This window comes from Ostrea edulis, chromosome 4 (genome assembly GCF_947568905.1).
Source record: "Ostrea edulis chromosome 4, xbOstEdul1.1, whole genome shotgun sequence".
Taxonomy (NCBI): domain Eukaryota; kingdom Metazoa; phylum Mollusca; class Bivalvia; order Ostreida; family Ostreidae; genus Ostrea; species Ostrea edulis.
In genome coordinates this window covers 1000007-1014101 of record NC_079167.1, presented here as the reverse complement: position 1 = coordinate 1014101, position 14095 = coordinate 1000007, and the positions used below count along the sequence as shown (strand labels likewise).

At 35.6% G+C, this 14095-nt stretch overlaps 1 protein-coding gene across 2 annotated transcripts in view; it reads left to right on the top strand.

Moving 5' to 3' along the window:
• The window catches only part of LOC125671879 (mRNA export factor-like), a 36000-nt gene extending 25684 nt beyond the window's left edge, over nt 1-10316 (top strand). For both annotated transcript variants that reach the window (XM_048907869.2, XM_056161556.1), the window contains exons 9-11: nt 2714-2896; nt 8332-8526; nt 8700-10316. In XM_048907869.2, the coding sequence (XP_048763826.1) occupies nt 2714-2896; nt 8332-8526; nt 8700-8789 (468 nt within the window). In that variant the 3' untranslated portion in view covers nt 8790-10316. The remainder of the gene's footprint in view (nt 1-2713; nt 2897-8331; nt 8527-8699) is intronic.
• Nucleotides 10317-14095: the final 3779 nt, after the last annotated feature.

The window sequence follows — 14095 nt, the reverse complement described above, 5'->3', positions numbered from 1 at the left end:
ATCAGCCAGAGATCAGAATATCCCAGTATCTGGGCCCCTTCTTATCGCCAAAACACAAGAGTTTGCCTCTCAGCTTGGCGAAGAGTTCAAGTGTATCTGGGTTCTCTCTTCCACCAATAAAAACTGGGTGCCACCAGATAACTGAAAAATTGTTGAGTGTGATGGAAAACATCAATTAATCAATCAATCAAGATACAAGTATGTAGGGAAAATCTTTAAAAATCTTCTCAAGAACCAATGAGCCAGAAAAGCTGAGATTTGCATGAAGGCTTCCTGACATAGTGCAGATTCAAGTTTGTAAAAATCGTAGTCCTTGGGGTAAGATGGGGCCAAAATGGGGGATCAAAGTTTTACATACAAATATATAGGGAAAATCAATAAAAGTCCTCTTCTGAAGAATCACTGGGCCAGAAAAGTTTACATTAACATGAAAGCTTCCTGACACAGTGCAGATTCAAGTTTGTAAACATATTTGGAACAAGGGGAGCATAAATTGTAAATTTCAGGATTCCTTCACCCCTGGGGGCCTTAGGGGCGGGGCAAAAACTGCCCAAAATTGACCAATTTTCAAAAATCTTCTCAAGAACTGCACACGTGTAAGAAAAATTAAATGCATGGTGATGGAGAGCAGGAAAGCCTCTACCAAATTGTAAATTTCATGATCGCGGGGTAGGGGTTCTGACCCAGGGTGGGGCCAAACTTGGTATACAGTGTTTATGTGTAAAACGCTAGAATAACATCTTCTTTAGTGTGGTTGATACTAGATTGACACTAAATAGATATTTAGAAAGAGCAGGTAGTCCTTTACCAAAATTGTAAATTTGATGATCCCAGGGGTAGGGGTTTCGGTATCAGGGTGGGGCCAAAATGGTGAGTTATTAAATGTGTGAACAATAGACATTTCTAACTTTTTTTGCCTTGATAACTATCATTCCAGTTCTTTTCATATTTGGTATGAAGCATCTTTGGAACAAGGGGGACATAAATTGTAAATTTCATGATACCTGGGGTAGGTATTCAGAACAGGAAATTTTTTCTAGATTTCATAGCCCATGGAAGTAGTGATACTTTTTCACTAGTATTCAGGTGACCGATAAGGCCTGTGGGCCTCTTGTTTTTAATGTGATATAAGAAATGTTTGATGTTACATGTATATTGAATTAACACATCATTCCCAGTCAACAACTCTCGATCGGGATCGGAATACAAAATTTAATTTCTTACATCCGGTTGCAAAGTGTATACATATGACTATTTCAATATTGAATCGGGTTCGTAATTCAATTTTACCGATAAACGATAGATTAGTTACCGGCATATGTAAATAATTTCTAAGGGCTATTCCAGAAATAAATACATGGGGGGGTCGGGAGGCACCTTTTGTATATACCAAGCACCCATAAAAAAAAATAAAAAATTACCCCATGACCCATCAAATTAATAAACTCATTTTACAATGACCCATCTAATAAAAAAAAAACAACTAACCAGACCCACCACAAAAATATTTTTAAAAATGATACAAATCTCGCGAGGTTTTTGGGACAAACATTCTAGTCAATGACACCGTAATGCCTGTGCGACATTGTATCACAGTAGTTCTGAAGAAACGATGTCACATCAACAATCAAAGGCATCTATGGCGGGAATGTTGGAAAGATTGGGAGTCCAAACGATGCTATTATCATGAAATGGGTATGGATATGTTTTTCCACGAATCGTTCGTCTTCTAATGGAGCCCGCGCCCGGAGGCCTCTATATCACCATCACACCAATTGATAAATATAACGCATCGGTATCCTCGTATAAATCAACTAAGGTTTGCCTATTTTTATTAGAAAACGGAATACCTATTGGTTTCAAAATATTCCCAAAATCGATGCACTGTAAACTGTAATAATCTACAGAACAGAGTTCGCCGCCATCACGTCCAAAGGGACCCTACTAAACGCGCCTCTAATTTGAAGAGTGCCGTAATGGAAAGTTATGCGCTGCAAAGAGCGACAACTCAAATAGTTCTATGTTACCTCCGATTTCCGATTTCGAAAGCAGCATTTCGAAAGCACGTTTTCAATTTTCCCTCCGACGTTTTGTAACCAACACGACAAGAGCGACAATAAAAATATTCTGAAAACTCAACACCCACGTGGCACAAAATAAAACAATAGAAACTACCCATAATAAATATTTTTTTAACAGCCCAACCACGGACCAATTAAAATATGAAAAAATACGACCACCCACACAAAAAAATATCATTTGCCGCCCGACCCCCCCCCCCCCATTTGATCATTTCTGGAACAGCCCTAACTAGATAAAAATATTAAAATATGTAAATACTTGTACTTTATACATAATTTTCAAATACATAAACAATACAATATATCTAGATATTTGTGAACAATAATCATTTGTGTGGTAGTACATGATAATCGTCAGAGTTGTTTAAAAAACACTACATTACGCCGCCTAGAAAAATACCAATATTCTTAGGACGCGCCTATAAGTCGGACTTAGAGTTTTGGACCAAAAATTGACTCCCAAAAATCCGACTTATAGGCGAGTATATACGGTATGCAACAAAATTTGAGAAATTTCTGGGGATTTTTGCGCAAAATGAGATGTAGTGTCTCTATAAAAGTATGATGCATGTAGAATTAAATGTATGTGATGTTCATCAATCCATGCTTGTAATATTCCTCTTCCATTACAGCATCGCTGTGTCAGCATATTTCTGGACAAGAAGAACAATGGAGCTCCCACTGGGTTTGCCCTTGGCAGTATTGAAGGCAGAGTAGCCATTCACTATGTCAACCCTACCAACCCCAAAGACAATTTTACCTTTAAATGTCACAGATCGAATGGTACAAACAATGGCATGCAGGATATTTATGCAGTAAGCATTGTATTAATTTATGTATTGACTGGATCCTGGTAAATTGCAGAGGAAGTGAGTGTTAAAATTATGCAATCTAATTAAAATCAGATCCTAGAATACGCTCACAATCGCTACAATAGGATCTGACATAGCCCCATCACGTCCGCATGACCTTTGGCTTGGAATATTCATGAGAACTATCAGCCAGTCAGATTGCGCCATACAGACAATGATGGCTATTTAGGCAGTTCCTGGCAATTCGTAAACAAGTTGCCGTAATCTCTCTCCCACGAAGTTTATTCCACGCTGTAAAATTGTATATTCTCACATAACGAATTTTAAACTTTCGCAATAATGCTTAATCTTTTCCGTTCATACAAACAACATATAATACACCCAAATTAAATTAATTGTGAATTCTGATTTATGTATGAATAGGGATGGGTACGATTTGAATAGTTTTCAAGATGGTTTGCTTAAATAACGTGAGGAATACAACGCCAGTCGACGTAAATGGTGCATTGTGACGTCGCATCTAGCTGCGATGTGTTTTCTTTCAAACCAAACAATCGCAACCATTTTCCTTGAATTGTGAACACCGACGATTTCATAGGCTATGCACTGATTGGCTAACATAAAGTTCACATGAACATGACCCCCTATTCAGGTTATGTCAGATCTTCTTACACAGAGTATACAGCGCGGATCTAGGAAATCTGATTTTAATTAGATTGAAAATAATGGTTTTTCTTTTGAAACATGTGATTGCCACATGGTTTTACTATATGTTTATGTAAATTTATATAAAGTTAAAATTTGTATTATTTTTTTTCAAAAAAGTTAGGTAAAATTTTAGGCAGTGGTGATCATATTTTCTCAAATTTCCATAGAAAATCAAAGTACACCACACTTTTAAAGCTTTTTAGCTAGTGAGCTTTTCTGATCAAAATTTGTCTGTTGTCTGTCATCACTGTAATCTTTTCACATTTTCATCTTCTTCTCCAGAACCACTGGGCTAATTTCAACCAAACTTGACACAAAGCATCCTTACGTGAAGGGCTTTCAAGTTTCTTCAAATGAAGGGCCATGCCCCCTTCAAAGGGCAGATAATCACAAAAATGCAAAAATAGGATGGGGTCATTTAAAGATCTTCTCAAGAACCACTGGGCTAGAGGAGCTGAAATTCACATTAAAGCTTCCTGACATAGTGCAGATTCAAGTTTGTTAAAATCATGACCCCTGGGGATAGGATGGGGCCACAATAGGGAATCAAAGTTTTACATACAAATATATAGAGAAAATCTTTAAAAATGTTCTTCTCAAGAACCACTGGGCCAGGAAAGTACAAATTTACTTGAAAGCTTCCTGACATAGTGCAGATTCAAGGTTGTTCAATTCATGACCCCCGGGGATAGTGGTACTTAGTATATGATATTTATGTGCAAGTTTGCTGATACGGTATAAAATCTAAATGCATACTTGGGAATAGCAAAAAAGGGTGTTAACTCTAGGATGGGTCCAAATTAGTCATATCTTTTAATGTTAATACACCTAATATATCATGTAAAGCCTTTCATCAGTGTATGCATTTTTGAAGGCAGTGAAGTTTTATACCGTTGCTGAATATTAGAATTTAACTTAAATATTCAGAACAGGAAATCATTATTTACTTCTTAAAGGACACATCTCATGTTTTCAAAGTATACAAAATTACATGCATTTCGTCTTCTTTATGCTTATAGTAATTAATTCTAATAGTTCGTTCGCCGAAATTTTGCGATAATTAACCACAATACAGACTTAAATCTAAGCTCCGATTTCAAAAAGTCTAGTTAATTAGGTAGGTAGTCACGTGGTACAGTGACGTCACATGCGCCCTTCAGATTGCGAAAGTACTGTGAGATATTATTAAAAACTCAACTTTTAGGGGCCTAATTTATTCACCATGGGAAACATTTAAATCGATGTTGTCAAATTTTCCGAGTTTTATATGTTTTCGCCACCAGTGCACACATATATAATGATGTAAATACCCAAATACAGCGAGTAAAGCGTGTATGAAATCGGCGATATTGTGAGTAAATAATGTTTATATGGGTCGCTGTCTACAAACTGTTTGGTGATGTTATTCTTGGATTAGACAAATTATGATACGTTAAATTGTTGACAACTAGGCCCTAGGCCAAGCTACTGTCACGGGTGTATTTCGGAAAGAAACTTCAAAGAAAAAGATAAAACACACACAAATCAATAAAAATAATCAAATTTAAAGTGGAAATCACATTATTTTAATTTGATTATTATTTTATTACTATTTTTGAATTGTGATCTGCACGTCGTTAGGAAGTACGAAGTGGGAGCATGGTGTTATACTGATGCACTCAAGATGCTACAAGTTCTATAAGAAAATAATTTTATAATTCAATTTAAAGTTAGGAAATACAGTATTCTATTATTTGTATAATTAAAAGTTCAATTATTTTGTATCTTTAATTTTTTTTGTAAATCTACCAGTTGGTAGAAGTTACATTGTATCGTCGATATATGTTGTTACAAGGTGAAGGTCAGTTGATCCGGTGTATTGAATTTGAAGAGCAAAACAGAATGTATGCTATAGGCTTATCAGTGCTTATAGCTTCGATATATCCATTTTCTCACAGTTTATCAGGTTCTCTGTCCAAGCAGTTTTTGAAAAGGTGACTGGGTGGTTTTTTAAGGTAAAGTTCTTGCTCCAACAAAAAAATTATCTACATCTTTTTTATCATACCTTCCTTCGAAAAATTGAAAAATACTCAGTCTAAATCCTTTCTGCCAACAACTAGTACACCCGAGCACGCCACAAAACATCTTAATGCATTGTTATATACAAGCCGTTAACGTGATAATTGGTTTTTTGTCAATTAAATCTAATCTGTTTATGAAATGGCTAATACATGTTTTCAAACCCGAGGGCACATATGACGTCACACATAATGGCGCGTAAAATGGCGAAAGTAAATAAGCATATCGCAAGATTTGAATTTCATCGCTTTCAAACTCGAAAACTACGCAAAATATTTAATTCAAAACACGTTTAAAGTAGTTTTAAGCATGAAAAGAATTAATTTTGCTGAAAAAATGAAAAAGTTTAGAAACATGCATTGTGTCCTTTAAGTCTTTTACATTTCAGAGTTTATTTGCAAGAAATAGATTTTCGCAAATGACTTGTCTCATGAAATTACGCAATGTTCTTGCAAATGAAATGTGATTTACAGTAAGATGATAATGAACTATGTCAGGGGTTTATATATTGGGATTTACAGTAAGATGATAATGAACTATATCAGGGGTTTATATATTGGGATTTACAGTAAGATGATAATGAACTATATCAGGGGTTTATATATTGTGATTTACAGTAAGATGATAATGAACTATGTCAGAGGTTTGTATATTATGATTTACAGTAAGATGATAATGAATTATATCAGGGGTTTGTATATTGTGATTTACAATAAGATAATGAACTATATCAGGGGTTTATATATTGGGATTTACAGTAAGATGATAATGAACTATATCAGGGGTTTTTAGCTCACCTGAGCTGAAAGCTCAAGTGAGCTTTTCTGATCACTCGTATTCCGGCGTCCGTCCGTCTGTAAACTTTTCACATTTTCAACTTCTTCTCAACAACCACTGGGCCAATTTCAACCAAAGTTAGCACAAAGCATCCTTAGGTAAAGGGAATTGTAAATTGTTAAAATAAAGGGCCAGGCCACCTTCCAAGGGGAGATAATCAAGAAAAGGTAAAAATAGGGTAGGGTCATTAAAAAATCTTCTTCTCAAGAACCACTGGGCTAGAAAAGATGAAATTTATAGATAAGCTTTATTAGGCAGTGCAGATTCTAAATTGTTAAAATCATGGCCCCCGGGGGTCGGATGGGGCCACAATAGGGGGTCAAAGTTTTACATACAAATATATAGGAAAAATCTTTAAAAATCTTCATCCCAGAACCACTGAGCCAGAAAAGCTGAGATTTATATGAAATCTTTCTGATATAGTGCAGATTCAGGTTTGTTAAAATCATGCCCCCCCTGGGGTAGGATGGGGCCACAATAGGGGATCAAAGTTTTACATACAAATATATAGGGAAAATCTTTAAAAATCTTCTTCTCAAGAACCATTGGGCCAAAGAAGTTCACATTTACATGAAAGCTTTCTGACATAGTGTAGATTCAAGTTTGCAAAAACCATGGCCTCCAGGGGTAGGTTTGGGGCCATAATAGGGACTACGGTTTTACATGCAAATAGATATGGAAAATCTTCTGATATGGACCAAGGTGACTCAGGTGAGCGATGTGGCCCATGGGCCTCTTGTATATATTGTGATTTACAGTAAGATGATAATGAACTATATCAGGGGTTTATATATTGTGATTTACAGTAAGATAATAAACTATATCAGGGGTTTGTATATTGTGATTTACAGTAAGATAATAATGAACTATGTCAGAGGTTTATATATTGTGATTTACAGTAAGATAATGAACTATATCAGGGGTTTATATATTGGGATTTACAGTAAGATGATAATGAACTATATCAGGGGTTTATATATTGGGATTTACAGTAAGATGATAATGAACTATATCAGGGGTTTATATATTGGGATTTACAGTAAGATGATAATGAACTATGTCAGGGGTTTATATATTGGGATTTACAGTAAGATGATAATGAACTATATCAGGGGTTTATATATTGGGATTTACAGTAAGATAATAAACTATATCAGGGGTTTATATATTGTGATTTACAGTAAGATAATAATGAACTATGTCAGAGGTTTATATATTGTGATTTACAGTAAGATGATAATGAATTATATCAGGGGTTTATATATTGGGATTTACAGTAAGATGATAATGAACTATATCAGGTTTTATATATTGGGATTTACAGTAAGATAATAATGAACTATGTCAGGGGTTTATATATTGGGATTTACAGTAAGATAATGAACTATGTCAGGGGTTTATATATTGTGGGCGTACATTGCGTCCAATTTCAATTACACTTCAAAAAAAAAATTTAAAAAGTTTCTAAGATTTAGAATGGTTTTATTTTGCATACAATTTCAATGACACTTGCATGGAGGTTGCCTTAAACAGTCTTTCAGGGTTAAATGTACATCAAGGAGATTGAATTACCCTAGTTTACAGGATAACCCTAGTTTACAGGATATAGAGTGGTTTTTGCATAGAGTTTTAATGATGCTTATATAGAGATTATCTTGCACCAAAATCTGGCTCCCGATAGCAGTTTTCAGGATTTGATGTACATGTAGATCACTGATTGGGATTTCGGAAAAGCCCATGTTGTGGGGGTGAACCCCACTCTGTTGTAGAGCTTTTATAGATTTGTATTTGTTATAAGCAAAATACATGTACCAATTTTTTATTTTGTTTTATAGGTAAATGATATTGCATTCCATCCTGTTCATGGTACACTGGCCACTGTCGGATCAGACTGCAAGTTCAGTTTCTGGGACAAAGATGCACGAACCAAACTGAAGACCTCTGATCAGTTTGACCAACCACTGACATCCTGTTGCTTCAACCCACAAGGAAATGTCTTTTGCTATGCCACTAGCTATGATTGGTCAAAGGTCAGTGCAACAAACTTTATTTCATGCAAAGAATTTCCTTGGTTAGTTTTAATTGCATTTATTAAATTAGAAGTTCATAAATCTCTCAGAAGAATATTTGCAATGTGACAAGTTTCTCCAACATGATTGCTCTCCTCCTCTCTCCAATGTAAAAGTTCTATCTTTATTGTCAGGGACATGAAGGATTTGATCCTAACAAAAAGCCACACATTTTCCTAAGATCCTGCTTTGATGAACTGAAGCCAAGTATGAAAAAATCATAGAGAATGCAACAAACTTGTTACCATATTGTGCTGGACATTTTTTTCAAAACCCAACTGACTAGTTGTGCATATGCATTCATTTGTCATGGATCAGTTTGTTTCTGTTATGCTGTCGAAAACTTGTTTATTTTTGGTTAAAATTTTCAGACATGTAAAGGACTATTAAGTTCACCAACTTTTCCCCTAATTTTGACGGATATTAAAAATGACAGATTTTATATGAATTCATTGTTTAATAGGTAAGGTATGGAAAACCTATATATATATTGAAAGTGCATGGACTCGATTTTTTATCAATTTAAATTGACAGTTGTTTGTTACAGAAATAAAGATATTTCATGAATGAGTAGATTAAAATCATTTTATACACTTTGTATTTACAAAAAATCCTACTCCCAGAATCATGTTTGTCAACACGCTTGTCATAGCCAGGAAACCATGTGTGGAGGTGAGAACACCCAAGATTTCTAAAACGTCTGTCAAAAGCATTCAACACTTTGACATATGTTAATGATAATTAAATTTAGAGAGCAAGCACAAATAAGAAAGAGCAGAATTTTTTTCAAAGCTCTCTACTGATTGTTGAGTCAGGCGACATGTAAACACAAACAGAGCTTGTGTTTCGTTTTGAAAATTTAAAGTTTGCATTTCGCATCAGTTTTGATATTTAGGTTTGTTGCTATGTTTTACATGAATTAAATATCATATTATTAATTAGATACATGTATCTAAATAGTTTTTTTTTTGTAGCAAAATCATATCCATGCCTCTTTAAACATCCATTCCATCATAATTCAGTGTTTATTCATTATCTCCGCTACAAATGCACATAGTCCACTGAAGTTTGGCATAGTGATATATCATGAAAATATCCAGATCTTATTTTGTTCTGGTTGAATAATTTTTGACAGAGTTGTGCCCCTTGGACATAGAGAATTTCAAGCTCATTATCTCAGTCATGCATAAACATTTTGAATTAAAATTTGGTAAATGGACACATCATGGTAATACAGAGGCCATGATTGTATTTGCTTCTGAACAAAAAACTTTTGGCAAAGTTATACCCCTTTGGATTTAGAAAATTCTAAACAATTTGGTTTCTGCTCATTATGGATACATGGATATTTTGAATTGAAATTTGGGACATAAATATATCATGAAAATACACAGCAAGCTCCTTAAACATAGATACTTTTAAACAGTTTACAGGTTCTGTCCATTATATAGGCCATACATGGACATTTAAAATGAAAAATGTCATAATTATACTGTGTTAAGCATAGTGTCATATTGTCTCATGGGTGCATGGAGGAGTTTTTATACGGACTTGTTTGTGTCTGAGAATAAAACACATCTATTAAATGTAATAATCGAAGGTTTTGAAATTATGAATTATTTTGGAAAAGATTATGCTAACATTCGCAAGTTTGTTTATATATTTTCCTGTAATAATTTTTCATTTGGTTTCCTTGTTTTTATAGCAATTTGTTTTGATGTCAATTTTCATATTAAAGCCGTTATGCAGAATTATGCTTCCATAGTGTTTGTCTCCACATAGTGTGTGTGTGTATACATATATATACAGTAAAATATCTGTATCTCGAATATGGTTTGTCTCGAATACCCCGCTTGAGTCGAAGTCGACCGCCGGTCCCGGCCATTTTCCCTATATAAATGATTTTAAAAACTTCTGATATCTCGAACACGGTAATCTCGAATACTCCGCTTATGTCGAAGTATTTTCAAGGTCCCATGCCCTAATTTCACCTGGCTTATCTCGAAGTGCAGTCAATTTTCCGGTCTGCTTACCATACCTGGCATCGTTAAAACACACGTCTCCGCCCGCGGCTACATCAATTATAATTAATGACCGCTAATCCACGCTCGCCTTTTCCGAGTAGTCACGGGTGGCCATAATTGTTTCAACAGCTCAGGTGATTAGTGAAGCCTTCCAACATTACGGATTAAGTCCACCGCCAATTATGAACCGACACGCCCGATTCCAGGGATGGTGTTTTGATTGATACACGCTATATCATTAACATGTGGGTTAGATAATCGCACAAAATTGTCGAAGTGAGCTTGAAGTTGATGCTCATAATAACGATAATACATTTAATAATACACGCCTCATCATTAAAACTAGAACATAGAAAACACGAAAATCTTCAAAGTGAACAGAAATTAAACACTTTGGATCACAACAACATATAAATAGACCCGTGAAATGTTCATCATTCGACAACATGTCTCAAGACAGTAAAGACAAGCTGCTAATCCCTGGCATTAAAAGAGAGTTAAAATCGCATACCATAGAAACTAAGATTCAAGCTATTGCAGATGTAGAGAAAGGAATTGACAGTAAGGCGGCCATCGCTAAAAAATACGAAATCCCTCCAAACACATTATCAACATGGATAAAAAATGCTGAATAAAATAGCATGCGTATTAGCTGTACTTAATAAGATATTGTATTTAATAAACATAAAAAGTTCTTTTTAAAAATCCGTCTTTTTTGTTTCTTACGTAATAGGTTCTTTCACTACAATGCAATAGCTACATCCTAGTCGGGCCTAGACATCAGTAAAGTAAGCATACAAATTGTACGATCATCTTAATTTTGAAACACATTGTGAATGTGATGTTTATAGATATGGAGAAAAAAACACCGAAATATTTGCCTTTGAAATCCCACAATATCAATCAACTTGCATTATAAGAAACGGCAACGGGGTTGTTGTTTATAATGCAAATCCCATACTATGCATCATATATCCCCCTTCAAAAAAAAATTCAAGATCGATTTTGGATATCTCGAAGTTTTTTCGAAGTCCCTTGAACTTCGAGATAGAGATATTTTACTGTATATATAGAGAGGATATCTATATTGCATGTTTTGATATTTTGGCTTATCCAACGAGTTGCTATGGTATATTTATTCGCAAGGCTTGCCGAGCGAATAAAATACACCATATCAACGAGTTGCATAAACCAAAATATCAAAATAGGCAATTTTAGATGTTCTATTTATCTCATACGTCTTTTCGCTTAATTTTGAGATGATCCCCAGTATGGTAGAAACAGCTGATTGAATATTTCTTAATTTTGAGATGATCCCCAGTATGGTAGAAACAGCTGATTGAATTTGTTTTGAATCTGTGGCTCAGGCGTCGTACTTATTAATCTTCCTTACGCGGGAAAACACGGCGCGCTTATAATCGATTCATGTATAGGCCTATTACAAAGGGCATTTTTATAAAAAGAAAAGGGAATAAAAACAAAAACCGTGGATGAAAATTGTTTTAGAAGGGATATACTTTATGATTGATAATGGTTTTGCCATTCCAACAAAATAACAACTATTGACCGAGTATTTATTTTTTGAGGTAGGCCTGACCTGGTAAAAGTTTGATGTCCCCGTCTTTTTTAAATAAACATGTGTAACAACGATCAGTGAAAATAGGCCTAATATTTTAATGCAGTTATTAGAATGTTCAACATTTTACAATGAAAAGTAGAAGTGTTTGTGTATTTGGATTTTATTCACGTGGTTTCTTTGAATATGTCAAGGCGAGAGGAAATCCTGAGGCACTTTAGTAAGTTAGTAAGTAAAACTGTTGAGATTTATTACACTCAATATGGCTCCAAAGAAAAGAGACTGTACTTGTGGATGCTTGGTACCGCAGCATGTCGAGGTACTTTCGATTAGGCCTGTCCAGTAGGCGGTTGATTCCTTGTTGATGATAATAGTGTGGACATCTCTTTGGTTATTATACCCCCCGCAACAAGTTGTGGTGGGGGGGGGGGGGGGGGGGGTGGTATACTGGAATCGGGTTGTCCGTCTGTAGACGCAATGGTTTCCGGGCTCTAAAGCATTATCCTTTCCACCTACCGTCACCATATCATATATATGGACTACCCATGGGATGAAGATGTTCCCTATCGATTTTGGGGTCCAAAGGTCAAGCGCACTGGACATCGAAGTAGCAATATGGTTTCCGGGCTCTAAAGCGTTATCCTTTCCACCTACAGTCACCATATCATACATATGGACTACCCATGGGATGAAGATGTTCCCTATCGATTTTGGGGTCCAAAGGTCAAGTGCACTGGACATCGAAGTAGCAATATGGTTTCCGGGCTCTAAAGCGTTATCCTTTCCACCTACAGTCACCATATCATACATATGGACTACCCATGGGATGAAGATGTTCCCTATTGATTTTGGGGTCAAAAGGTCAAAGGTCACGCACACTGGACATCGAAGTAGCAATATGGTTTCCATTTAAATTCTTTAATGGCTTTTTTCATCACTTGGAGATGCTGTGTTCCTAGATACCTTTTGGATCATAATACTGAAGTTTTACCTATTACCAACACCCTTTGGGAGATTGGGGTAAGCGGGGGGTATTCTTAGTGAGCATTGCTCACAGTACCTCTTGTTCTCTTTAGAATATAACCTAGTTTGTCGACCAATCAGATTTCAAGAAGTTGTTCATTAAGTGGCTCACTTATTCATTAAGAATTCCCAACAGAGAGATATCACGTGACTGACTGTGATTGGCTATTTGAAAATAAATTTTATGACATTGTAAATGTTCCCAGCCAATGAAAAACTAGGTTACATTCTAAGCCAGTTAGAGTATATTAAGTGAAATCTTATTGGATAAGAAGGGGCTCGCTCACTAACGTTCGCTCCGCCCCTTCTTATCCATTAAGATTTCACTTAATATACTCTAACTTATACTTGGTTTCTTATCGTAATGTTTGAGTATAGTTATTGATCGAGTTGACATTTTTATGGCTGGTAACTTGCATTATATGTCAGTGGGGGCAATATTTTAATTTTGCTACAAAAGAAATTCTAAATACAGAATAACAAGTTTATACGCTTTATTTCATGTGTCGATATGCATCAACACAGGAAATGTGTCATCCAAGCGGGGACAGTGTCAAAAGTAGTTCGGACCGGAAGTGCTTTATCAAACGGGCGTGTGATAAAGCTAATAACCATGGGGCAATAACACATTACCTCCCCACCCCCCTCTAGGGATTTTTCTACACTATGATTTTTAGGTCACCTGAGTGACCTATTGCAATTGGTTGTCGTCGTGCGTTAACAATTGAACATTTTTAACTTCTTCGTAATAACTACCAGTCCAATTCTTTTCAAATTTGGTATGAAGCATCATTGGGACAAGGGGACATAAATTGTAAATTTCAGGACTCCAGCACCCCTGGGGCCCTAAGGGCGGGGCAAAAACTGCCCAAAATTGACCAATTTTCAAAAATCTTCTCAAGAACCA